At 34.1% G+C, this 26,703-nt stretch overlaps 5 protein-coding genes across 10 annotated transcripts in view; 2 read left to right on the plus strand and 3 right to left on the minus strand.

Moving 5' to 3' along the window:
- LOC118278124 (facilitated trehalose transporter Tret1) overlaps positions 1–1,243 on the plus strand; it is a 35,560-nt gene extending 34,317 nt beyond the window's left edge. For both annotated transcript variants that reach the window (XM_035597201.2, XM_035597203.2), the window contains exon 8: positions 146–1,243. In XM_035597201.2, coding sequence (XP_035453094.2) covers positions 146–467 — 322 coding nt within the window. In that variant the 3' untranslated portion in view covers positions 468–1,243. The remainder of the gene's footprint in view (positions 1–145) is intronic.
- Positions 1,244–1,449: 206 nt separating this feature from the next.
- LOC118278047 (hepatitis A virus cellular receptor 1-like) lies at positions 1,450–2,996 on the minus strand. Its single transcript, XM_035597104.2, has 2 exons — positions 2,387–2,996; positions 1,450–1,733 (listed from the first exon to the last, which is right to left on the minus strand). Exons 1-2 carry the CDS (start codon positions 2,994–2,996, stop codon positions 1,450–1,452), a joined length of 894 nt encoding a protein of 297 aa, XP_035452997.2.
- Positions 2,997–3,016: 20 nt separating this feature from the next.
- On the minus strand, positions 3,017–8,828 carry LOC118278048 (mucin-2-like). Of its 5 annotated transcripts, none has more exons than XM_035597106.2 (6): positions 8,657–8,828; positions 8,150–8,190; positions 7,769–7,907; positions 5,559–6,815; positions 3,368–5,072; positions 3,017–3,190 (listed from the first exon to the last, which is right to left on the minus strand). In XM_035597106.2, the coding sequence occupies exons 1-6, from the start codon at positions 8,676–8,678 to the stop codon at positions 3,166–3,168; spliced, it is 3,189 nt and encodes a 1,062-aa protein (XP_035452999.2). In that variant the 5' UTR covers positions 8,679–8,828; the 3' UTR covers positions 3,017–3,165. The 5 variants fall into 5 exon arrangements, with proteins under 5 accessions (XP_035452999.2, XP_050556300.1, XP_050556301.1 ...); XM_050700343.1 differs by lacking the exon at positions 8,657–8,828 and adding an exon at positions 8,546–8,648; XM_050700344.1 differs by lacking the exon at positions 8,657–8,828 and adding an exon at positions 8,540–8,648.
- A 3,119-nt stretch (positions 8,829–11,947) lies between these two features.
- On the plus strand, positions 11,948–19,283 carry LOC118277850 (facilitated trehalose transporter Tret1-like). The gene is made up of 8 exons (XM_035596815.2): positions 11,948–12,243; positions 15,412–15,547; positions 15,786–16,014; positions 16,363–16,525; positions 16,777–16,994; positions 17,170–17,341; positions 18,238–18,521; positions 18,883–19,283. The coding sequence occupies exons 1-8, from the start codon at positions 12,172–12,174 to the stop codon at positions 19,154–19,156; spliced, it is 1,548 nt and encodes a 515-aa protein (XP_035452708.2). The 5' UTR covers positions 11,948–12,171; the 3' UTR covers positions 19,157–19,283.
- Positions 19,170–25,451, minus strand: LOC118277883 (leukocyte elastase inhibitor-like). Its single transcript, XM_035596881.2, has 7 exons — positions 25,264–25,451; positions 23,902–24,632; positions 23,430–23,606; positions 22,934–23,147; positions 20,966–21,180; positions 20,244–20,426; positions 19,170–19,637 (listed from the first exon to the last, which is right to left on the minus strand). Exons 1-7 carry the CDS (start codon positions 25,274–25,276, stop codon positions 19,356–19,358), a joined length of 1,815 nt encoding a protein of 604 aa, XP_035452774.2. The 5' UTR covers positions 25,277–25,451; the 3' UTR covers positions 19,170–19,355.
- Positions 25,452–26,703: the final 1,252 nt, after the last annotated feature.

Consider the following 26,703-nt stretch of genomic DNA (forward strand, 5'->3'; position numbering starts at 1 on the left):
AATGGTTATACAAATTAGACTTAATAGATAACCCAATTCATTATCAACGGCAGAAAGAAATTTACTTCATTGGAGTTACGTTTTGAAGCATTGTAACATTTTGTATTAAATAACCTATATTAAGACAAACTTAATCATCTTCCAGGAGCCGCGGCATCGCCACCGCCCTCGCAGCTGCTTCAAGCTACGTCATTTACTTTGGAGCAGCCAAAACCAACTACAATCTCGAATATGCTTTCCACCTCAGTGGAGCATTTGGTATATATGCCATATTCGGTTTCATAGGAACAGTATACATGTACCTGTTCCTACCAGAAACTGAGAAGAAGACTTTAGCCGAAATTGAAGCGTATTACAAAAGTGATAGAAAAATATTCGCTGATGATTTCTTAATAAACTCTTTTAGGAAGAAGAAAGTCGTGAGCGGAGACGCTGACAAACCGATGCTAGTCAAAACAATTAATTGAATTTCTTAGATAGACGAATGTTAATAATTAAACCTGAAGATGTGTGAGGTCGAAGTGAATGAAACCGTGATATATTTTGTCTTGATACTGACCGATGTTATATGAATAATAGAGGTAATAGTCATCATTTTATCGACTGGGTTCTACCGCAAGTGTTCCAAATGGACTTTCTTCTTTTAATTCAACTGATCTGATGTCAGTAAGAGTTGTACAGGTATTAGTATCAATGAAGTTGTTGAAAGATATCAATTAAATAAGTATACGTAACAACAAATATTATATTTAGTTTAGATGTAAGCTACTTTGGCAAAATTGTTTCTTATTCAAGAAATAGTTCGTTCGTAGTACTGTAAGTTATAGTTTTTTTTGTATTTATTAGTATTTTATTACTAGTATTTACTGTCCCAAAATATTCGTATTTTTCTTATTACGTATTGTTTTGCGAGAGATGTATCGGTTATGCGATATTCTTGTTTCTACTCTTTGTTCGATTTATATCATTTATTTAAACTTCACCAGCATTCCACTATTTAAGATTGTCTCCTCAACTTTTGTCAAGATTATAAGTCGAAATATTTTTGGGATTAGTACAGATCAAATGCTTGCCATTATATTTAAGATATAGGTAAAATGTTTTATTTACTATTTACCTAGTAATGTATGTAATATTAACAATCATGTGAACCTCGGATCGAGACTGATCGTGATTTGTACCGTGGATGGATGTGTTACTGTAAATACTGTTGCTCTATAAAATAAATTGTTTTTATTACCTTCTTCGTTTTGATTATTGTCCTTTCATTATGTGTTAATTTCTTTGATTACCTATGTCCTTATTTATCAAGTCTATAAATATGTGTAAAGTTAGTGCGCCTGATACTTTTTATAGAGAAATCATCCTAAATGTGCTTCACAAACAAATGGAAGCCTAAATAATATAATATTAAATTAATACAAATGATAACAACTCAAATAAAGCATTTTATTTGGGTGTCGAAGTCAGAATTCTAAAGAAATCTCTAGTTTCACCTTTAACTGTTGTTAACCACGTCTTTGGTCTTGCACAGTTATTCTTTAATTTTGGATTTTCCTGACAATCTTCATCATTCGTCGGAATCACTATTGAACTCGTAGGTTTATCAGTTGTGTGTGGTATATGTGTATTATCAATTTTGTTTTCATCTTCGTTGCTGGTGGCGGTAACTCTTGTATCAAGATTGTCGTCAGGGAGAGTTACATTCATCTCTCCTGGGTCATCTTCGCATCCTGAAAAAAATGGCAAAGTTATATTAATCTTTACGCCTGCGCCTGTTTGTTGCTGAATGAATAAATTAAACATTTTTGTTCGTCACATGGTCACAAACAGTATTAGTGATTTAGGTCCGATGCCCAGTTTGGGAAAAAGTAAATTTTCAGTAAGACCTATTAGAAACTCTGAAATTCTGCACGAACTCATAACTGGTCAGCAATGTATGCTACATTGGCATCTTCGCCTATCTATTAGAGGAGTAAGCGATTGTGTAACATGTTATTTTCTGAATGTATTTTTACATAACCAGGCACATCTATTATTTTAAGTACAATCTAAATGAATATACTTTTGTTAACAATAAAATGAAACCGGTGTGAAATGGACTATAACTAATTATTACCAATAACCAATGTAAGACTAGATTAAATTAAACACAGAGTATTTTAATTAACTTATTTAATAAATAAAAAAGTACGTTAACACACACATTAATGACGATATTTTTTAGATCGTTTTCTTTTCGTAGTTGTTAACCATGAATGAGGTCTGTTACATCCCAAAAACTCGCATGGATGTGTCGGATACCCATAATTTCGTGTAATTGGCTTCGTTGGGAATTCTCTTGTACTTAATTCAGTTGTTATTCGTGGCTCAGTTACTACTTTACGAGTGGTTGTAGCTGTTGGTACTGTTGTCGTCTCCAAAATAACCTCAGTTACAGTTTCTTCAACGCTATCATCATCATCTCTTGGACTTTCTGTAGTGGTAGTTGGAATAAATATGAAAGACTCGGTAGTAGTAGGAAAGTAGAAAACAGTAGTTGTTCTAGCAGTAGTTGCAGAAGTAGTAGTTGTTCTAGCAGCAGTTGCAGAAGTAGTAGTTGTACTAGGAACAGTTGCAGAAGTAGTAGTTGTACTAGGAACAGTTGCAGAAGTAGTAGTTGTACTAGGAACAGTTGCAGAAGTAGTAGTTGTACTAGGAGCAGTTGCAGAAGTAGTAGTTGTACTAGGAGCAGTTGCAGAAGTAGTAGATCTAGTAGTAGCAGTTGCATAAGTAGTGGTAGTAGTAATTGTAGTGGTAGTAGTAGAAGCAGTAGTAGGCCGCGGTGACCTAGTTGGTACAGTCCTAGTGTAAGTAGGAACGGTTGATATAGTATCGTAGTACGTTGTCTCTTCATAGTACGTCGACTCTTTGGTTGTTTGTTTAATCGTGGTAGATTTTGGAGTTGTAGACTTTCGTGTGGTTTTTATAGTTTTTGTTGGTTCATGTGGTTTCATTGAAGTACGCCATGTGGAAGGTCTGTCACATGGTGGTAAGTGATTACAATCGTAATTATTCTTAAAAGTACTTCTTTCAATGTCATTTTCAAGATAGTCTGAGTCCGGATCTAGATTTATGTTGTCCAAAATATTGGAATAATGTTGGTCAGTTGGCGGTGTTTTGTTTTTACCACATACCACTATTTTGTAACCTGGAAAGATATAAATATTAATTATAATAGTATTTGTGAATCTGAACCTATTTAGTGTGATTACGATAAAAATGACGGGAACAATTTGGACTGGACTTGCAATAAAAATGACAGAGTAAGTCCAAACAATATATTCATGAAAATACAAACTTACTAGTATTACATTATTCATTATACCTGTAGTATTTTCGTTTCCTTGATCTTCTTGTTGTGGTGAGCCATGTGACAGGTCTTTCACAATTTATGTTATTGCATCTCGTTGGATACCACCATGGCGTAGTATGATGATAAGTTGGTGGTCGTTTAGTAGGATAAAGAGTAGTAGTAGTAGATGTAGTAGTTGTAAGTAAAGTAGTAGTAGTGGTTAGTTTAGGAGTGGATGATGATTTCATGGTTGTGAGCCATGTGACGGGTCTATCACAATATATGCTCTTGCATGTCGTTGGATACCACCAAGGCGTAGTATGATGATAAGTTGGTGGTCGTTTAGTAGGATAAAGCGTAGTAGTACGTTTAGTAGTAGTAGATGTAGTAGGCTTAGTTGTTGTTAATCTCCTAGTAGTAGATGTTGTAGTTGTAAGTAAAGTAGTAGTAGTAGTGATTGGTTTAGTAGTAGTGGATGTTGTAGTCAAAGTTGTAGTAGTAGGCTTAGTGGTTGTTATTGTAGTAGTAGGTTTAGAAGTTGTTAAAAGTGTAGTAGTTGTAGTTGATTTAGTAGTTGTGGAAGGTGTGGTTGTTGTAGTTGTAGTAGACTTAGTAGTTGTAGAAGGTGTAGTTGTTGTAGTAGATTTAGTTGTTGTTGTAGGTTTAGTAGTTGTAGAAGGTGTAGTTGTTGTAGTTGTAGTAGGTTTAGTAGTTGTAGAAGGTGTAGTTTTTGTAGTAGATTTAGTAGTAGTAGTTCGTTTAGTAGTAAGCTTTGTAGTTGTAGTAGGGTTAGTAGTAGTTATATGTGTAGTAGTTGTTGTAGGTTTAGTAGTAGTTATTGTAGGTTTAGTTGTAGTTGAAAATGTAGTAGTTGTAGGTGTAGTAGTTGTAGTAGGTTTAGTAGTTGTTAAAGGTGTAGTTGTTGTTGTAGTTGAAGGTGTAGTAGTTGTTGTAGGTTTAGTTGTTGTAGTTGAAAGTGTAGTAGTTGTAGGTGTAGTAGTTGTAGTAGGTTTCACAGTAGTAGTAGTTGAAGGTGTTGTAATTGTAGTTGAAGGTGTAGTAGTTGTAGTAGATGTAGTAGTTGTTGTTGTAGGTATAGTTGTAGTTGAATGTGTAGTAGTTGAAGGTGTAGTAGTTGAAGGAGTAGTAGTTATAGTGGGTTTAGTGGTAGTTGTAGTATATTTAGTAGTAGTTGAAGGTGTAGTAGTTCTAGTAGGTTTAGAAGTAGTTGTAATAGGTTTGGTAGTAGTTGTAGTATATGTAGTAGTAGTTGAAGGTGTAGTAGTTGTAGTAGGTTTAGAAGTAGTTGTAATAGGTTTGGTAGTAGTTGTAGTATATGTAGTAGTAGTTGAAGGTGTAGTAGTTGTAGTAGGTTTAGAAGTAGTTGTAATAGGTTTGGTAGTAGTTGTAGTATATGTAGTAGTAGTTGAAGGTGTTTTAGTTGTAGTAGGTTTAGAAGTAGTTGTTGTAGGTTTAGTAGTAGTTGTTATAGTTGAAGGGGTAGTAGTTGATGTAGGTTTAGTAGTAATTACATGTGTAGTAGTAGTTTTAATAGTAGTAGTTGAAGTAATAGTAGGTTTAGCTGTAGTGGGTGTTGTAGTAGTGGATGTTTCATCATCATCATTGGAAGTAGTTTCCGATGGTTTGCTTGTGGTTGTTAACATTGATGTAGTTGTGATTTCCTCTGTTGTACTTGTTGTGGTCTCCTGTTTTTTTGTAGATGTACTTGGAAATGAAGCTGTTCCAGAAAAAAAGATTTATTAAATACTAATTTAGTTATTAAAATATAGTAATATTGAACAACATTCTTAATGCAATATTTTTTTTTGTGTTGCTTTTAAGTCAATAGTGTAGCGACCTTATACAGTTGAGTCGTAGAGTTTTTAGAAACCTGCAGAAACTTTGCAAAAGCAACAGTATCGAGATTCATTATAACAAAATATTCGCTCTGAAATTGTAGGTGAACGTAAAAAGCTACCATAGATTTACATAACATTTTTTTCAAAACGTCACTCTATTCACTAAATTATTCACAAATACTATAAACTTGAAATCTAGAAAAAAAATCAGCCAACTATCTCACATTCCAAGGCCCTTGCCTTAAGCACGCTAAATTTCCCAAACCATTATTACTGGGTATTGCTCGGAAAGACCAATTTCAGAACGAATAAACTGTTGAATTTAATGTCTACCGATTAAACTGACTAATCAAAATTGAGCTTACATGTTATATCCCATTTAGGTGTTGATGTGGTTTCAAAGGTATCTGGCGTCATAGGTGACGTAGTAAAAATGTGATTTTTCGTCGTTCTCCAAGTTTTAGGTCTATCATCACAACACACTTCATCGACTGGTCTAGGAGGGAGGATGTCAAAAGTTACGAAAGAGCTTGTATAGGTTGGAAACGTTTTTATTGTTGGTTTATGCACATCCCTTTTTGTATTACATGTAGTGCATTGGCATATTAAACGCTGCTTAGAATTATATTTGTTATCCGGATAATGACGCCGAGAGTTATATTGTTCATTGATGTGAATATGTTGAGGATGCTTTTGATGTTTTGGTAAGTGCTGTGACCTCGTCGTTGGAGCCCGTAAGTAATGACTATTCATCTGTGGAGAAAGTATGAATTGTGCTACAGTTTGCGGCGATTGTACTTTATAAGAACTTGCTCGTGTTGTCATCATGAGTTCAGGATCCAAGTAATTAATGTATTTAAACTCTTGTTCCAGCGCCCGAACATCTTTTAGCATTTGATCAACTGATTGTTCATTTTCAATGGTGCGTCGTGGTGAATAAACTGGATGAAGTGTCTTTGGTTTTTCTAGTGGCCTATAATTTAATTTATTTACATTAAATATTTGTTCTAAAGGCTTAATATACCTGGATCTCAGTTCTTCCACCAATCTATATTCTTCAGTAGTTGGTTTCAATGAGCCTGTGTGATCATTTTTGTCTCCAAATGACTGAACATCTTCGTCTGGGTGTTCAAGATAATCACTGTCTTCGGTGGTCTCTTTCATTACTTTATATGTCGATGGAAAATAATATGCCGAGTCTCCTATTGTATTTGCGGCAATATCTATATATGGTTCGGGATTAAATTGCAGTAATGGTAGTGGTGGCACATTTGTGGGGGGTGCTGGCCATGTTGGCTTCAGTGGTATCCAAGATGGCGGTGCCCGCATTCCCAATGATCGTAACGGCATCTTCATCGTTTGTAAGTAATGGTAATCAAGTTCTGTTGTTTGTCTTGGCCGCAATGTCGTCATACACTTGTCACAAGGTACTGATGGCACAGCTGATGTACCTACACGTCTCTGTACTGACGCAAGTTGTGGTGTCACCTTTGGTACAAAGTTACGCCTGTGGTGCTGTAGTGCTTTATTACATATTGTTGGAGGGCGGAATGAGAGTGGGAGTGGGTCGCTTATATCTAGTTCTGGACCTAAACAAAATACGTTGTAGGTTTCCCGATAACCTGAAAAGTCATAAACATTATAATAGTTAACGTTTTAATTATAATGTCTTAAACAAATCGTTAGGAATAAAAATGTGGAGTAAAACAAAGGGTGAAGTGCTTAATTATTTTATTATAATACTTTTGTATCTTCGTTCATATATTGCAAGCTATGTCTTGTTGGCCACCTGGGCAAGTACTCGGTGAGCCCGTGTATTTTCTGTACCCTGAAATAGGACAGATAAAACATTACTATCAAAATTAATATTTTATCTGCAGTTTTACTCCAGAACCATTTTTATGCCTAACGAGAAAAGAAATAACTTGCAAGTTAACGGTAAAATAAGTATTAAATTTAAAAAAAAAACAATTCAAACAGTGAAATAAAAAACCTACACCATGTAAACTGATTAATGCACGCTCATTTGAATGTGTTAGTTCTGCCAGTCACAATTAATGTCACAAACAATGAACTAATTAGGTACTTTTCTGTTGTATCCTAATTTTTGCATAACGATAGTTTTAAAAACGTGTAGCCTTTTGTTCTTAAGACACGTGCTTTTCAAAAGATTGGTTTTCACGTGTAGTAGTGCCTCTTACAAAAGAACTGTACGATAATGTATTTCCAGTTTTTGTTTGTTGAGCACGTTATGTTATTAGGTACTTAGTTCTTTTTTAACAGGTTCTAACTTTGTAAACTTTAAATGTTGGATAAACGACAACAAATTAGTTACGGAACTCTGAATAAAAATAGTAACAATAAGTAACTATGATGAGCAATGAGAAAATATGACTCTTCTTAATATGTCAATTGAAATATAAAGCACCCTAAATGTTCAAAAAATACACCAAATGCAAAGAAAACTATAGACGATTATTGAAATACCGGAATTGATAGTTTAAAATAGTAATAAAATACTTAAATTTATATTTTTTAAGACCTAATTAAAGAATTAAAACTTTTAGATACGTACGGGCACCGAAATCGCAGTTATATTCATACATGTCGCACTGGTCGAGGAATGTCTTCCGACTGCACCCATCTTCAGTGGTGGCGCATACCATGCGATTGTCATGCACACACACTGCTGCCAAACTGCAGTAGTTGATTGGCTGAGAGACAAACGAATAAATACTGGTAAACACATGAAAAATACGTATTGGAATATTTTAAACTTATCTAGGTATATACAAAGGTGGTCACATGCCCCTGACCATTGGCAAGTTAATATTTGCTTGCACCCGATGAGATCCGCTTTCTAGTCCCGCCCCAAGACCTTGAATTGATGCCGGCGCAGGTAGTAATACTTAAATCTGTATACAAAAAAACAATAATTCAAAAAATTTGAACTTACATAAACCAAATGCTGCTGTGTCAAATGTACTGATGTAAATACTGAAAAAAAAGAAAATAGATTCATTGATGTTCCTCACGATCCACTGCTGGTTCACTGCCTTCCTCTTTAGAAATGGATTTCTTTACCATAAGCTACATGCTTGACAGGCAAGGCGCAGTTCTGTGCTATTATTAAAACGGACTCAGGTTCACCGGATCAACAATAGTGAATATTTTTTACTCATATACACAATTTATTTATCCTAAAATTACTTGCGTCATCAGGCCTTATTTGGTCACAGATCCTATTGCCTCATGTTAGACCGTCCTTAACTAATGTAGTGATTGGTTGATCGAAGGAACAGAATTTTGTTTTTTTTTTTTGGTGAGGTTAGAGGAACTGTCATACTCTTACTGAAACCACCCCTTTCCTACTACTGCTTTTCGAACTGAAGCCCAGGTAAAGCCGCTAAGTAGTCCGCAGCTCCAGATGGAACAGAAGTTTGACAGAGGAAAATAATCTTACCGAGCAAAACAAATAACAACATTTTATCAAAACATTGTTTAATACATTGTTGGTAATAGAACGGATGTAACTTGTTGGTTTTCAATTACAATAAAATATTTATAACTTTTTCACCGCTATCATAAACTGTATTGAGTTCACAAATACCGGTACTGCACACCATCGTGGCTTAAGTCTAGAATAATTATGTATTCTATTGCTTTATTCATTAGGTTTTTTACCTAATTAAAACTTACGACCGAGTAATATTTTCGAACAAAATAATACAATGTAGATTTACTACGACATTAATAAAAATAAATTACGCGATTCATTAATTTGTTACTCCGTGTATGTTTAGTGTAATTAATCAGTTCTTTACAAAATCTGTCATACATGAATTTAGTATGGAACCCTTTAACAAACCAAAGTGTATAATAAAAAATGGTTTCCTTTAAAATCGTAACAAATGGCTTGTAATTTTCTATTCATTATGTTCATTGGTTTTGCTAATCAGGTGGTCTTCATTTCAAGGTTATAGTCTCAGTACAAAAGGAGTATGGTATTACAACGTTCGTAGCTAATAATGACATAGGATTTTGGCAGCCACAAACTTAAATACATCACGACAAAGGTACTTAAATGTTCAGCTCACATATGAAAAATGAGAGCGTAGCTAACTTTATCAAGACTGCATTACCTACTTCTTTCTATAATGCAACATATATTATTACAAGCCCTTATTGTCAGGTGCGTAAGGTAATCCGTCGGCTCGTTTACAGGCTTATACCATAAAAAATTTGTTAGCTTCGCTCTTCTAAGCTGTTTTCCTAGCACCACCAACAAAAATTACAGACGTTTACTACGAAGATGTTTTGAAATGCATGACCATTCTTGAGTTTTTATAAGCGTCCGTGATGTAACTCTCTAAAAAGGGATAAGTCTTAAATAAAAACAAATAAGGTAAACTCTTACCTGCCCTCTCATAAAAATACCAAATGACTTCACACTTAAAATTATCCACCAAGTTTTATACAATTTGGTGTTAGTGAACTTGTCGCTTCGTATAATTTGGAGACATTCTTAACCCGTATAAAGTCCTTACTTCAAACCGATAAAAACGAATACCATTTTTCATTATATTTGCTTGGGATTAACCTAACTAAATTACCTAGAGATTTTCTACTGATAACGTAAAGTGGGTTAGGTTTAATGATGTAAGTAGGTAAAGGTAAACATAATAATATTTAAGGTAATTTGGCATTGACATAGCCCAGAATCTCAGCTAAGCCATCTTTATTTTGTAGCAGACAGAATATTATTTTAAAAGTATTATCTTTGAAGATTTCCTCGTTGCACGTTCATCGAGTGATTGAAATTAGTCTAATGCTGAACAAACGATTTCGGTTTTGATTCGTTATTTGTTTCATATTAAATGGTTGAATGATTATTGTCTTACTTATTTTCTTTTGTTTATTATTTCTCATCAACCTTTACAAAACCAGTATAAACTAGCCGTCGATGGTGCGGAAGATCATATATCTAACCATGATAGCTGGGGCGTGTGAACCTATAATTCCAGGTTGTATTAGAATGGTCGCAACTTAGATTTAATATTAATACATCTTCTCACACTAACACCAACATCTTATTTACACACATTTACACTTTATTATTTTCAATGAACATAATATTACATAGTTACCTATAAGTGTATTCAATAGTGCCTAACCATGTAGCAATCAAATTTTTAGGCAACTGAACAGTCAGGTCTTCTATTCTATTAACCTCATAATAATACAAGCATCCTGATCATGACGTTTATCTCTCAACTAAAAAAACCAGTTTAGTCATTAGGTACATACTTCATCTAGGTACAATTAATTTAACATTTTCTGCTTCTAAACTCACGTGATTACCTAACAAGCGTTTCAATTAAATTCTTATACTATTTAATTTATTTTTTATTTTTTTAAATTTTACTCCACACATTCTTCTCACGAAAGAAATAAGCAATACCTAATGATACTGCAAAAGAACCGATTCTAGGATTCCTCTTCCACTTTATCTTCGTTCGTTCCTCAATCTCTTAGTGCATGCTCGTCGATTAGGTAAAGGTGATTTTAATTTGACTCATTTTCTTTACTTTATCTATAGTGGACGAGATTGCGTCTAGGGTGGCGTCTAGCAACTTCCAATTAACTTTTTGGAAGGATACGATTCCCCAAAAACATGGTCAAGGTCGTGCAAGTGCAATTGCAAGGTAAAATAGGGTACGGGGAAATAGTAACAGAAATAGGTAAATACCATAATAGCTGCTTACTTACGCGACCACCGATGAATTTCCATACTCTTGAATAAAATTGATTGCAATTGACGACATTTTTATTATTAGCATTCCAATTTCTAATTCTAAATAAAGTGATAGCAACGATAATTGTATTGCTACTTGCATTAAATAATACATACCTAGGTAATTACGTATTTGACTATTTTCAGTTTTGTTTTTTTGTGTCCCACATTCATATTCAATTTACTTTTCAATTTTGTAAGATACAGTCATATCTAGAATAATAGTCATTATTCTAATTTTTTCTTGACTGGCTCTGACTTTTCAGAAAATGTTTAACTTTATTTTCTTGCATAATACATTTTATATTATCTTCATATGCAGAGTAGTACATTAGAGTACATTTCTAAAGAAACCTCCAATACAAACATGGCCGCCTCAGCCTGACCACGGCCGTTTTGCCAAGAGAAATGTAGTTAATTTTAGTATTCATTATTAGTTCGGTGCAAATCATTAAAAAAAATGGTAGTAGAATGAAACCAACTGATAAATCAGGTGGCCCGTCTGCCCGTCTGCCTGTTTGCCCCCTATTCAATAAAAAAGCGAAGAGAATTAAGTATAAAACTATAAAACAACTAATTATAAGCGATCTCAGATCAGGGAAAGGTTCTGGTCTAAGATTTATTTAACAACAAAATAGAAACTTAAAGTATATGTTAAGGGCACTCATTGTTTCTACGAATCTCTTGTTTCTAATTTAAATTAAATGAAGTATAATTAAAAACTAATTGAGGTTCGCCTACCAAATGATGGACATGGAATTTTTTAAATATCGTTTAGGTATACTAACAGTATTATGTGCCTATGTTACGTCTTGATATTAACAGTATGTTAAAATAATATGTACCTACTTTAATTTTATCCAAATTAGATAAAAGTTGGAAAAAAAAATATCCACCTACCAAAAGCAGAACTGGGTACGATTCAGTGCTTCGTTAAATAATTCACGTTTTGTCTCAAGAAGAACATTCAACATAGCTTGGCTGAACGCGGTTGCCGTGCACTGCCTTGCGGATAAATTAAAAAAACAAACAATAATATTTTCCCGCGTTCGAGATGTCATCCATATTTAATTTTTTAAACTTTTACAAACTGATAGTGTAATTTTAACTAAATTATAATTTAGAATTTTAAAACAAATGTATAATATTTTTTAAGTGTCATTAATTAATTTATGTAGATCAAAATGGTGTACGCAATAACAGACATGAAAAATGTCCCAGTGCCTGTGAGTAGGTTAAGATCTATATCATCACAAGTAAGTGTAACCTATTTATTTTGTATGCTATTCCCAGATTTTTTTTAGTTTGTCCATCTGACAAACTATTGAAAAGTAAAGCTAAGAAATTGTTTATTAAATATTGAAGATGAAGAAATTATTAATTTATTATTTGAACGCGTTAATCTCAGAAACTACTGGGCCGAATTGAATAATATTTTTTTTGTTGGATAGCAAATTTATTTGAAACGTTATATGCTATAAAACATTACGCCAGAATCAATAGGAGCCTGGCAGAGCGGGTGAAACCGTGCGAGAGTAGCTAATATGAGATATTGCTTTTTCGTAATACTCCATCAACTGGAATTTGGCAATGTCAATCGGCGATATCAAGTAAACATCGAAAGTTACTTGCCTCGACCCTCTAATCTCTTTAAATATTGGCAAATATATCATATTTCTATCTTTGACTACATGACATAAAAGCTGAACATTTAAAGTTGTCCAACTTGTCGTGGGTTCAAAAATCGCTGGTCCACCATATACCTGACAGCTTTGAAGTCCTTAAATTCTAGGAATGTTGTTAATCTGTGTGTTTGTAATTTGTCTCTACAGTAATCTTTATACTTGAGACTGCGTAGTTGGTTGAGTGGTCGCAAATGCGACTTCCGGACAAGGAGTCTCGGGTGCGATCCCCGAGTCGGGCAAATTATTGCTCACCCCCTATTACATGGGACTTATAACACAAATGGTGAAAATTGGGTATAAATTTTATAACTGCATTACGTGCCGTAATGTGCAACTTTACCTACCAAGGATAAAAGGCGTGACGTTGCGTTGTAGTAATCTTTATATTGTTTGGATAATCAGCCAAAGTTACCGACCACCTTGAAAATGTACCTATGTTTTGGTCGAGTTCAATGCACTTGTTACTGTAATTATGTATGGACACTCAACAGTTTAAGAGAAAAATAAACAAATAGCTTTTTATGATTTTTAACAATGAATTAGTTTCATTTAAATTCCTACTCAATTTTAAGTTTTACCTACTGAATTTATTTTTATATATCACTATTGCATGTACATTCTTAAACTTTACGTAAATCTATAATTTAGGGAAATAGCAGAAGACATAACAAAAAGCTTGTCTGAAAAAAAAATCCTCTCCGTTCAATTAACAGATAAAAAATAATTGTATCGTCTCTACCGGATTTGTTTTGTGCATTTTTTGTTTCTATTTTCTTTTTTTGTAGATTTTCGTTCACTCACTGTGACTTAGGTTAGTTACAAACCAATGACTATTTAATACAAAAAACAAAACAAGTTGCGGAAAGTATGTACTCAGATCACTTTTTTTTTAATCTTACACATAATCGTTAATGGTTATTAACGACTAGCAAACCTGGCGAACTCCATTTTACCACCAATGTTTATTTTTTCCCGAATTTTCTATGCTATAAACCTCAAGGAGCCCGAGACCTTTCCAACGAATGCAAAACCGTGAAAATCAGTTCGTGCGTTCTGGAGTTATAACGCCAGGAAGGAAAACCCGACTTTTTTACATTATAGAAGATTATAAATATTACTAGCGGACCCGACAGACGTTGTCCTGTCTACACGTTAATTTGAAAATTTTAAACTTTTTTAATAAGCTAAAACATTCTGGACCTTTTTGATGAAAATTATTATTCAAATGTTATGACAATATCTAACGTCATTAATATTTGACACTCATGGTAGCGCCGTTCGGATCCGATGTAAAACATTCCAAAATTAACAACTACTAATAAATTAAAAATTAATTGCGGAAAAAACATTTCCAGCGGACAAAATTGTGAATCTAAACCATTCTCAGATCCTCTTGAACACACACAAAAAGTTTCATCAAAATCCGTCAAGTCGTTTAAGAGGAGTTCAGTGACATACACACGTACAGAAGAATTATATATATAAAGATTATAGTAATAGTTATATTAACATACTCGTTAATAATTATTAACTATTATGTGTAATTATGTGTACAAGTAATAGTTATATTAACATAATCGCACGTAGGTTAATAGTTGTAAGTTTTGTTGTATAATCATTAATAGGTATTCGTAGGTACCTATCATAGTTAAATCTTAATTATTAAACAAGGATGAATTAATATAATAATTTTCTTAGATACATATCGAATTGTAAACAGTAAAATAACAGCTTCATTACACAAAACTAAAACAAAAGCAATATTCATAAATTGTTTCATTTAATGTGGTATTGTTGCTAATCGTAAACAACTTAATAATTTAAAATAAATAAAATAATAATTGACATTTGAAATATCAATTTTATATTTTACCTTAAATTAGTATTGAATGACCAGTTAAAGAATGCACTTAAATTATTAATGTTCAATGCATTCATAACCATTCTGTAAATTTAATAAAAATAAAACGTTTGTATTTATTTCAAGGTGTCTTTTGTGTGACCTAAGAGAAAGAAACGTAAGTCTTTGTACCTGTATTTACCCACAGATAAACCAAACAGTTTTTCCTCAACCTTCCTACAATCACTTACAGTATGTTATAATAATATAGTCTTTTAGTTGCACGAAAGCACACTTTAGGTGTACCTCTGCATCGCATTCCTTTGTGGTCCCTATAACTACAACTGTATTTTAATATAAAAAATGTTATAATTGAGTACGCTTATGTAATTTCTGCCAAACTACATAAAAAATCGTTTTTTATAAAGTTTTTGTACTAACACGTGACCAATGTTATCACCATTGCCCCTTTGCCCTGATTATTCAATTTTAATAAATAAATCATCACTCAGGTATTTTTCTATGCTAATGAATTCACGTATCAAAGACACGGGATTCCCTAGAGACTGACAGACAACGAATATTTATTAAAATAACAGATTAGATCACGTGAATGTGTTTCACGTTGCTGTTCACATTATGCATTCAAATGAACTCAATCCTTAGTAAGGTTATAAACTATTAAGAAATATTCGACAGTAGATTTAGATACCGTTATTCAATGATATTATAATTCAGTCCAAACGTCGCTCACATTTTGCAACTGATTATGAGATCCTTCTAAACGTGCTCCACTTGTTGGCACGAGACGGTCAAGTTTAAGTGTGGGAGAGCCATGCTTCGGCACGAAAAGGCCGGCTTGACCCGAGTGATACTTGATAATATATACATTGTTCTAGCTTATAGCCAGTATGGCTCCAAACCTGCTGCTTCTGGATCTGGGTATGGCCATCAGTTTTGCTACTATAGTCATACCCGAGCTACTCAATGCGAAGACAGGCCTCTCATTCACAGACACACAGGCGTCATGGTTTGGTAAGATAGCTTATGTATGGTACTATATTATGTTATGCATTAGCATGACATTTGAGCTCAAAATGAAGCACCGCTTTGGTACGTTGATGATGAAGGTTTTAAAAATAGATTAAAATTAACCTGAATAACCCATAGCAATTATTTGTATCACAGTGTAACACATCGTCCTAATTAACTGGACATTATTATTGGATACAGATAAAGTTCTTAATAACCATATAATAATTTTTCATTCCAGGTAGTCTCTCATTCCTGACGCAGCCATTTGGAGCTGTACTATCAGGTCCGATTGTGGACTACGTCGGTAGAAAGAAAGCCACCTTCCTAGTCAACATTCCCCACGTCTTGGCTTGGATCATCATGTACTTTGCATGGAATGTCCCCGTCATATTTCTTGGCAATGCTCTTTTAGGCTTTGGAACTGGAATTATGGAAGCACCTATCAATTCTTACGTTAGCGAAATCAGGTAAAAATAGAATTACATGAAACTTATGCACAGTTCAGTCACCAAGACACATTCTGTATTTCCTTTCGTATATTATGTATAAATAATATGGGGCAATATTATACGTCTACACAGAAGGAAGCTCTCTGTTGTCTTTTTTAATATTGATGTGTCGACCTTTTGCCGCTACCTCGCCTGGTGGAAAGTGATGATGCGGCCTACAATGGAGCACGTCTGCCCATGAGAAACCTATTCCCTCGGGCCTTGAAGACCCTCAGGTTATATAAGGAAATACAGACTCCGGCAAAATTTACTTTCTGTTTTGAAAAGCCAAAAGTACTGTTTATAAGTTTGATTTCGTTACTTCAGTGAGCCATCAGTGCGAGGTGCCCTGTGTACCGTCACCCAATTGTTCCTGTCCATTGGAATATTTGCGATGTACTTCCTCGGATCCGTGGTCACATGGCGTATTGCAGCCATCGTCAGCATCTCCATACCCTTCACATCAATGCTGCTGGTGTTAATTGGAGCCGTAAGTAATGCAATTATTCTTCTGTAATTAATTTCTGAATGCTTCATCGCAAGATATTTGATAGATAGATATCTATCCTACATAGATTTAAATTCTACTTCTGAATCAAAGTTATATATATTATTCTTCGATCAACTGATCAAAGAGTGAACCAAAAACTATATCGTATAGCACTTTTACACTCTATAGTCTGCTTTATTATAATAAAGGGTTTTCTTAGATATAAGGACACAGTCAATGTTATTTTGCAGGTTCCAGACACACCAGTCTGGTTGTTGTCTCAAGGTCGAGAGAAAGACGCTTTGAAATCCTTACGCTTCCTCCGTGGGTGGACCACGACAGACAATGTTAAGGAAGAATTTGCCGAACTAGTGGACTACTCGAAAAATCTAGAGGATTGTGTCATTTGCTGGAAGAAGGGCCAACCAGAGTCAGAATGTGATCATTCTAAAATGAACCCTATCAAAAGGTAAATGTAAAGATTTATTGAGAATTTTGCAAATCAAATTATGATGATATGAAACCTGTAAATGTACCTTTACTTTGCGTATACTTTCCAATAGTTGTAAAACTTAAAATCCTCCATAGATTTACCAAAACCCTTTGAAATCATAATTATATGTCCTTGTTTTTCTAAATTGTAGATTCTTCGTGAAGTTTAATATAGTGATGCTGTGCAAGGAGACCCTAAGGCCGCTGTGCCTTTCGATGTTATACTTCACATTCTTCGTGATGAGCGGCCTCTACCCCATCAAGCCTAACATGGTGAATGTCTGCTCAGCCCTGGGCATGGCTGATGACAGCAAGAATATTGTGGTAAGCTATCTGAGACATATTATTATATCTTCTCATCGTACCTACTACTCGTATTCCCCGAAAGGTGGTAGTGCATTTAATTTATGTATATGTAACATCCACTTTTCGCCAATTGAGTATGTCACAATTAATGATGTGACTGAGAGAGAGCTATTTAAAACGTTACAGGCATAATCCCAACCGTTATTTAAGTGAGTTATTATATAGAACTTGTAAACGTTGGTACATTTATTATGCACCTCCGTCTAACTTCCGACGCTAAAAAGACATAACGTTATTTTATATCATATTATGTTATCAATCAGTTTTAGATACAGTAACAGAGTCAGGCTATTAGTAAATATGTTAATTATTAATTGTTTTATTATCTCACGCTGTGCTGTCACAAAATTTGAAAAGAAATAAAAGAGTTTGTATCTACCAAAACATTTTTTGTACAGAAACCTCGTCTTTTGTGTCTTTCCTTGCTTGAAAAATTCGCACATGTTTTTTTTATATTACCGAGCAAATTATACTTTTGACGTCAGTAGCGAATGACTAGCCTTTGTTACTTGGCTTAAAATATCACATACTTACATAGCTATTGTCATAATATCTTTACTTACTAACAATGTCTTACCATAATAAAACATAATGAGTGGTTTTGTATCTCGTTTGTGTTTGCGGTTACGGCTATCATTAACTAAAATTCATGTCAAATCCGTTTATAATGATTACGGCCTATTGTCCACGAGACGTCATATGACGAATGCGTGCAACTTACATATGACGATTGGCGGTATTATGCCATTTTGGACTTTTTTAATAGCGTTTGTAACGTAACTGTAACTATAGACAAGTGGATAATTTATATGTGTGATTTTATTATTTACATTTACTTACTCAACTTATTTCAGGTAATGGTGGGCGTTATAACTTTAATAGCGAGTGTCACTGTGATTGTCGTTATAAAGTCTTTGGGCAAAAGAAAGTTGGGTATCACAGCTATGCTAGGCTGTGCTATATCCTGTACTGCTCTTAGCATATACGCTGCTCAACTAGATGACAAAGTGTTCTCCTACGATCCCACGACGTTTCCAAAAGAGAAGAGTGTGGTTCCCTTGATATTCTTCTATATACTCACCCTATGTACGGGGTGCAACGTCTCTTGGATCATTCTCAGCGAGGTATTTCCTTTCAGGTGAGATTGTAGTTTCAATTTTTATTTTAATAAAGTTTAGGAAGAATTTATTACCGTATTAAAAGTTAATTTGTGAAATTCTCATAATTTTATCATTAAACTTGAGACGGTATATTTTCCAATATTTACCATGTTCATTTATGTCGATGAGTTTCCAATATTTCGGCACTGTTGCAAGCGCCATTATCACGGATGAACTGTAAAAAAAACAAGGTAAATATCCCATTTCAAGTTCTAATGATAGTGTTAGTGGCCATGTATGTCAGTTTAAAAACTTATATTATCAAAATTATGTAATCATGACCTCATTAATGTCCACGCGATATTTCTAAAAATAAGCCGTACAATGTAATTTTTATAGGAGTCGAGCTTCAGCACAAGGTTGGGGAGCGGCCTGGAACTACGTGGTCACCTTCATCGGTGCCAAGACTCTCATCGACCTGGAGACACACTTCAGGTTAACAGGTGCCTTCGCCACGTACGCTGCCTTCGCATACGTAGGCACCATCTACCTCTACTTCTTCATGCCCGAAACTGAAGGGATCTCACTCCAAGAAATAGAAACCTATTACAATGGGAAACTAAGAATATTTGCCGACGACTGGTTCATCAACCTATTCAAGAAAAAGAAATAAGACTTCAACAAAATTATATTACGCTTAAAATTTATTTTTATAAGAACAAATTAGACTAGATCCAATTCTACATAGGTACAATTATGTTTTTCTATAAATAGTCATTATTATAAAATTTGTGTTTTCATTTTCTTAATTTATTTATCGATACTTAATACTAATGTAGTAGTGAGTATTATAGTAGTATATTACGAGTCTTTTAGTATACGGGGTCTTCAATTTTCGCCATGAATAGGGGTAGGTCGCTCTTGTTGTCCCATAGTACTGCTATGAAGGGTCGGTTGACCTTGAATTCTACAGAAGGATCGTCATAAGATAACGCGACGGCTGCGAATGCTGTCGCGGCTGCTGCAGAGCCTCCCTGCTCATCAATAGACAGTATGGCGGAATGCAACGCTGACGATATCTGCGGTGAATGAGTTTGGAATGATCCAATACCGGCCAACTCGCTAAATCGGCTGAACAGTGTTGTTACGCCCATCTGAAAAATTAACGGGATTTGGTTAACAACAGCTACAAGTTTTGCTTTTACTCTATTCATAATCGTTGAATGGATTTTTTATCGTTACCTACTTTTTTCACTCAATTTCAGTCTTTGTTACTTGATGACATACATTTTGGATAAATACCTACCTATAATAAGTAGGTGGCAATTTTTTGTTACACAGATTATTCGATTTCTTTGTTACACACATATTATTATTCTGTCACAACAGACATCAACCAACATAGAAATATTATTGTTCGTATTCGATACCAAAAACGCTGCTGATGTCAAGATTGAATAAGGAAAATGTTGCAAATTATTATCTTGCTAAAGTAGGCAGACAGACAGACCTACGACTTGTCCAAATATTAAAGTTAAAATTTTAAGAAATATTAAACTATAAACTTAAAATTTTAAATCCCCTTACAATATCAGTTACAAAAAATATTGAAACATAGTTAATCTGAAATAAAGATCGAAACCCATTTCATTTCATAGTAACACCATGATTGGACTAACATAACCTCATACTATATAAGGGCCATCCAGTGAGTATACACTCAGAAAACATGATTTTAATAGAAAAAGTAAAAAACTTACGCTTTGCAAGATAACTTTCAAATCTGTGTCAGCTCTGATTGTGAATTTGGGCAATTCTAGCTCAGTGTCGAGTGCTGGGAAACTGAGGTAGCTAAGCAGTCTGGCATCAGTCAGCGACGCTATCGTGTTCCTGATTCCGACCAGCTGTGATGGCAAGATCACCATCAGGTGATATTCTTCGCGCTGGAAAAGTGTGAATAAAAATTAAAAATATGTTTGAGTGTGTGTTTGTTACATATAGTCTCAATTAGGATTTTCTTCTGTATCATGGGTGCGTTTACAAACATGACAAGTTCACATACACATGACACCCTGATCCGAAACAACAATTTGTGGTCACACAAAGAGTTGCTCTGTGCGGGAATCGAACCCACACCAAATGTGCAGTCTGTATAAGTAAAGTATGTGTATGTAATGTGGACATTTACAATCACTTACTAATGTTAGTCATAGATACTCATAATATTTCCAAGTAAAAGGTGACCTTCTTACTCCGAAAACTGTGACAACTGCAGCAATATTGATTTGTCACACTTTATAAAATCGGGCCATATCCGATTCCATACTCCAAAATTTCAATGCCGGAAATCGAACCGGAAACTCTTTATTCGACAATCTTACAGACTCGTCACTCGATCTTCAAAACAATAATTATATTTATGTTTGACATCATTCTAACCTTAACCTACGTTAATTCAAAATATATTTTCAAAACAACTTACCTCGAAGGGCAACACGATAACTTTAGCATTAGTAGTCGGATCCATACCGGTCTTAAACATCCTGCGCGTACGCATAAACTGGGCCGTTTTTATTTGTCCGCTACTGAGTTGGAATTCCCGAGGCACAGTTGATTCAACTCTGAACGGAACCTCCCACAGTCCTTTGAAGTAAATAGCGTTCACAAGTACCATTTGCGTATTGCTACTTAGAGCACCTGGAAATAGTTAAATATAACATGTATATAATACATATCAAGTTTTAACAAGAATGAACTTAAAACCCAATTTGTACTTCGTTTCGGTTCAAATTCTATTGTTTTCATTTAGTCTACTACAGTAGCAGCAAACATGATATTCATTTTAACACATATCCTAAATAGCATCGAGCCCTAACACTTTCCTTAATTGCCAAGTTAAAAATGGTAAATGTCAAACCGCCAGGCACAAGTGACTGACGTGACGCTCTAAGGGATATCCCCGATAGTCGATAGTTAGTAGATAGTAGTTAATATTTGCATTTCATCACTAAGTACATATAATAATACATTTGTAGACTAACTAACGAAATCCTTGTTCAAAATTTACGGTAATGCGACATCAACCAAAATAAATGAATTAAACCCTCTGATACACAACCTTTAAGTCAATAATTAATTAAACCCAATAATAATACTTATAATATTTAAACAAATGCCTAGGTACTAGCTGAGCCATCGAAGGCCGGGACAGGTGCATTTTTTAAAAGAGCAGCCTATCTAAATATAACAGGCATCGAGAATAACAAACAGGTTGTACTGCGTCACTATAATCCTATTTATATGAGCGTTGAGATACGAAGTAAACGGAATATTTTTGTATGAAAAGGATTTAAAAACTGCTATTGATATGAATAGAGCTATATGTTGACAGAATATGTGAAAGTACAGAGAAAGGATTTAGTGATATAATAAAATATAGGCTTCCATTGGGGAAAATGGAAAAGAAGACGGATTGCTTTATTTTTATTAGTTCTCCACGAGCCCCTTGACTAATGGTATGTGCCCTTGTCATACATCTTATTTACAATAAGTCTTATCAAACAATATTTATACCTATGTTACCTATGTTACACTACAATTATAAGAAGTCATACAGAAATACATATTAATAACAAAGTCAAACCCTTGGGTCTCTTTGGTCATTAAAACTTAATTAATTCTTTAAAAAAATGTAAAGATTATAATCAAAATAATAATGTTATGATTAAGAGCTTCCTTTTAATGTTTAAATATAGAACGAAAATAATAAAACCTTTAAGAAGGATCCTTTGCAGAATAAAATAAAACCGTCCGTCGAGAAATATTTTAGCGTTTGATTATAATATAACTGAGTGTAATTATTAGGGGCATAAATATTAATAATAAAACAATAAAATTAAACCATCTCATTTATCATAATCAAAGGGAATTTTGAACACGTAATTGGGAAGACCAGATCAATAAATGTTAGCCTTTGTTGACTAAGAAAGTTGAACTTATGATTCATTTGAACCCTGGAAATTCTCAACTTTCGTAAAGATAAAGAAAGTTACATAATTAGTAACGTAGGTAGACATTTTTATATAGTAAACCCCTATGATAACCAATTGTATTAACTTTTATTAATAACTAGCTAACCTAATCTCTAATACTCTTTTCCACCTTTTTGAGCTTGACCTGGACATCCACAAATAATTCACGATCAAAATTAGTCAGCCGTTTCGAATTTTAGCGAGACTTACAAACAGCAATTGGTTTTTATATATAAGTATAGAGACCATAAAATGGATGCACAAACTTTAAAGATGATCCAATTCAGACCAGAAAGAAGTACATATTCATCAAAACTGTTGTTCCTACAAATTGAACTTAGAATTTTGAAAATACTTTGTATGGTAGCAGTTTCCACAACAAATTGCCTTATCTAGTAAGTAAAATATCTCATATTTACCTGGTGCAATAAGTTGGCTGATCTTGTTATTGGTTCTGGAAGCTATCCAGGTGTTGATCTGCCGAGCTGCTTCCTCAGGCCTGTTATAGCTTAGAGTAGAGACATCACTGAAGAAGCCCTGCATCGCTCGGTTCCTGAAGTCTCTATTCACAGCAAAACCATCAGCTATGAACACACTGTTTGCTATTTTCAGAACGTTACGAGAACTACGATTCTGGAAAATGATTATGAAAGAGTTTTAGAAAATCTAAACGTTATTTGTCACAATAGTTATAAAGTTTTGTTATTAAAGAATAATATTTATGAATAACCCAACAGATAATTTCCGATCGAGGCAGAAAGGTACTCACAGAACTTTCAGTTTTCGCTTTCGCACTCATCGCAGTTATTTTATTAACCCCATTGTTATGTATAAGGGTTAACCTATCACCAAAATTTGGACACAGTTCCATACTCTATTCTATTTCAAAATAACTCCAGTAAACATATTTCTTACTCTTATATCTCCAGTAACGCTAGCGTAAGAAGAAGCAGTACTCTGTGGCGACATCCGTAGTGCGTTTGTTATCTGTGCCTGTGTTTCTCCATAGGCTCCTTGTTGCAATAGAGCCAGGAGCGAAGTGATTGAAAATGGAGACACTACTGCATTACCAGAGTGCACTGTACCAATGTTCTGAAACCAAGCATACAAACATGATGAGCTATCTGGAAAAATCCTAGACATATAGATCAGCAGTCATACTATTAAAAATACAATATGATTATGACAAATACAAGCAACCTTTAAGAATTGAAATAAAAATTTACATTTACGCAAAATTGAAACGCGCCTCAACTTCCAAATGACATATTGATTGATAATAATTGTACAATAGTTTATTGAGGAAAATTATTAGTAATTTTGAACATACAAATTCTATTTTATTTATGCAGGAGCTAGGCATTTTGCTACAGTCTAAAAAGCTTACCTTCAGCAAATTAACTCCGAAGTTAGTCACTGAATACAATAAATTGTAATCCATAGATTGAGCAGGGGAGTTGAAATTGGAAGAACTTGGCTGCACAGGTCTTTGAAGTTCACTTTGAGGCACAGCCACTGATGGTCTACTTAGAGATATCTCCGGAACAGACGGTCGATCCCTCTGTGTTTGTAACGAATTTGGTACACCCAAATATATCTGTTGTATCGCAGGTCTGTTTAATTCCGATTGTGGTATCGCTACTGTAGGTCTTCCGAGGGAGATCTCTGGTCTCTCCTGTGGTATTCTTGGTCTGCTTTGCGGTACATTGTACTGTGGCTGTCTATCCAACACTTGTCTGTTTGGTGTGAGTTGGGGCACATCTCGTCTATCCTGGGCAAGCTGCTGAGCTGTCTGTCTACTGGGTATTGTTGGGGTTGATATTTGTCTATTTACTATATTCGGTTTACCAAAATTATTGACTTGTTCAACGCTTGTACCAGACGCTATCTCAGTACTCTTTTCTATCTCCACTGTGGTTGTTGGCTTTTTCTGCCTCTGTGGTTCATTGCCAAATACTCTTCGCAATGCGTCATCGTCTATCCCACCACGACCTACTGAAAGTGGAACTATGGAGGGGAAATTATCGGAAAAGTATATTCCGTTTGGATTAAAGAAATTTCCAAAGAATGGAATGTCTTGTGACTGAACAGCAATCATCAGACAGCAGAATGTTATACCTGTAAGGAATTACATTATTGTAATCATAGTAAATTGTTTAATATTCCTCGCTTACTAAGAGAAGCAAGCAAAAACCCTTCAATTGTTTTACTAGTCGAAATATTATCCGTATAGGTTCATCAGAAATTGAATGAACAAAGCAAAACCGACTCCACTTTCTATATCACTTAAAAATAGGAAAGCCCATGTATAATATATTACAACACATATGTGTTGAATCATATTTCTAAAGGTAGATGTCAACAAAATGTTTAAAGATCAGCTTTTTGAGCAATTTTCATACAAATGACGCAAAAGCGCCAATCAAGAAAACGACATCGTTCGCGTAGGGCACGTTCACCCGTAACGTGTGTTTATGTGACGTCACACAAAGATGTCCATATAAACTATCTCAAAGATAAAGCTAATAATAATAAAATCACTTTCTCAAATGGTGACATTACCAATTATTTGATACAATTTGAACTTTAAGACTTAATTAGGCTTTTTGCATAATCAACTCAAATTCGTCATAGCTATAAAATCTAAAATCAAGGATCAAATATTTTTATTTGATTTAAATTTGTATAAAACTATGATCATCTACGTTTGCTGATTTAAATAAATATTATGTAAAGTATTTGTACTCACTTGTTAAAATCATTGTGGCTGTGGTAATTAAAACTTTCTAAACTAATGTATTGTTTACGTCTATTATCACTGCTTGACCTCGGTCACATGTAGCTTATTTTTTGTTAACCACTTTATCAAAGGCGCCAGCGCACAGTTCACGTACATGCACTAACCACTGACACTACCGGGCGAGTGGCCGTAAACAAGAATCCGCGACTAAAAACCCGTTTAAACGTATCAAATAATTTTAAACATTATCTCTTTCGCTTAAAGCATCATTTACGTTGGAAACTTGTTCAGCTCTATAATAGTGAGATGTGATTTAAATGAACTCATCATTCGAATTTGGACCTACAGCTAGACACTATAAAGTTGAAGTTCAATAGAATTATTTCTTCAAATGTAGGTGTCGTCTACACGAATTGGTTTTCCCGCGAACAGCCGGTTTATGTTTTTCCTTGGCAAACCTTAATACATTTTAAAAATATATTTATACATAAATGGATAATTTATAAGAAATCTACGAGACTGGATATAATGACACTTTGTTTAGAATCGATGATGAAATTATTATAACATCTAGTATTTCCATATTCTGCTTAATCAAGATTGATTGTGTGTTAGTCTATGAGTTGCATGATAATTTTGTTATCAATTTTTATTTTAGCAATCAAACTTTTTGATTTAGTTTTTAATTTATTAGTCAAACGCTTACAGAAGAACAGAAAACTAAATACAATGTCCAATTACGGTGATACCTTAAAAAGAATAGCTGTTCACATTTTTATTTATTTCATTAAAATCAGGTTTCGTCTTCAAAATGCTTGCATTACATAATAATTTTGCACACCAGACCAATGAATCCTTATACTCAATAATTTGGTCTTTTGTAACTGATTATTTCACATCAACTTAGAAAAATTGGTTTTGCAAAAATTTGGTAAATTTTTATGATGCCATACTAACTTATTGGCAAGATCTGGTCATTAGATGTATTTGCATAATATGAAAAGGATGGCAGCTAACATCGTAGATACTCCTACACAGGAGTTAGTTGATAGACCGGTTGCCAACTCGGTCTACTAAAGAAAATAAATAAAAAAAAGTGTTGTATTTTTATTTGTTCTAGTGAATAATATTCCGAGCACATCAGGGCTTGGTACAGCAAAAACAACGCGAGTTTGATTATCTCCAGTGATATTTTTATTGACGTAGGTAGGTAGACCAGCCATGTTTATACCTTTTGATACCATTCGTTCGTTGACCCTTTAGCAAAGTACTCTGATACTATTATTTGCTGCAGTTTTGTGGCCTATATCAGGAAAAATATTAAAAACTATATCACTTTCTGAGGCAGTATCTTATTTTTTTTCTACTAAAACATTTCTTCTTTCTCATATTTTTGACCTATCTAGTTCTCATATTTCATACCTGTGCAATCACAGGTAATAATTTTAT

The sequence above is a fragment of the Spodoptera frugiperda genome, chromosome 18 (assembly GCF_023101765.2).
Source record: "Spodoptera frugiperda isolate SF20-4 chromosome 18, AGI-APGP_CSIRO_Sfru_2.0, whole genome shotgun sequence".
Classification (NCBI taxonomy): domain Eukaryota; kingdom Metazoa; phylum Arthropoda; class Insecta; order Lepidoptera; family Noctuidae; genus Spodoptera; species Spodoptera frugiperda.

Excerpts from the sequence above, each read along its gene's own strand:
- LOC118278047 (XM_035597104.2), bottom strand. The coding sequence starts at position 2,996 with ATGAAACCACATGAACCAACAAAAACTATAAAAACCACACGAAAGTCT. Across the intron at positions 1,734-2,386 it reads ACCAACAGCTACAACCACTC|GATGCGAAGATGACCCAGGA; the intron begins GTAAAGTAGTAA and ends CATTTTTTTCAG.
- LOC118278048 (XM_035597106.2), bottom strand. The coding sequence starts at position 8,678 with ATGTTGTTATTTGTTTTGCTCG. Across the intron at positions 6,816-7,768 it reads TAACTGCGATTTCGGTGCCC|GTTATCGGGAAACCTACAAC; the intron begins GTACGTATCTAA and ends ATGACTTTTCAG. Across the intron at positions 5,073-5,558 it reads ACCTAAATGGGATATAACAT|CTTCATTTCCAAGTACATCT; the intron begins GTAAGCTCAATT and ends TTTCTGGAACAG.
- LOC118277850 (XM_035596815.2), top strand. The coding sequence starts at position 12,172 with ATGGTGTACGCAATAACAGACATGAAAAATGTCCCAGTGCCTGTGAGT. Across the intron at positions 15,548-15,785 it reads CACACAGGCGTCATGGTTTG|GTAGTCTCTCATTCCTGACG; the intron begins GTAAGATAGCTT and ends TTTTCATTCCAG. Across the intron at positions 18,522-18,882 it reads AGCGAGGTATTTCCTTTCAG|GAGTCGAGCTTCAGCACAAG; the intron begins GTGAGATTGTAG and ends TAATTTTTATAG.
- LOC118277883 (XM_035596881.2), bottom strand. Across the intron at positions 23,607-23,901 it reads TCGGAGTTAATTTGCTGAAG|AACATTGGTACAGTGCACTC; the intron begins GTAAGCTTTTTA and ends GCTTGGTTTCAG. Across the intron at positions 19,638-20,243 it reads TGAAAGTTATCTTGCAAAGC|ATGGGCGTAACAACACTGTT; the intron begins GTAAGTTTTTTA and ends TTAATTTTTCAG.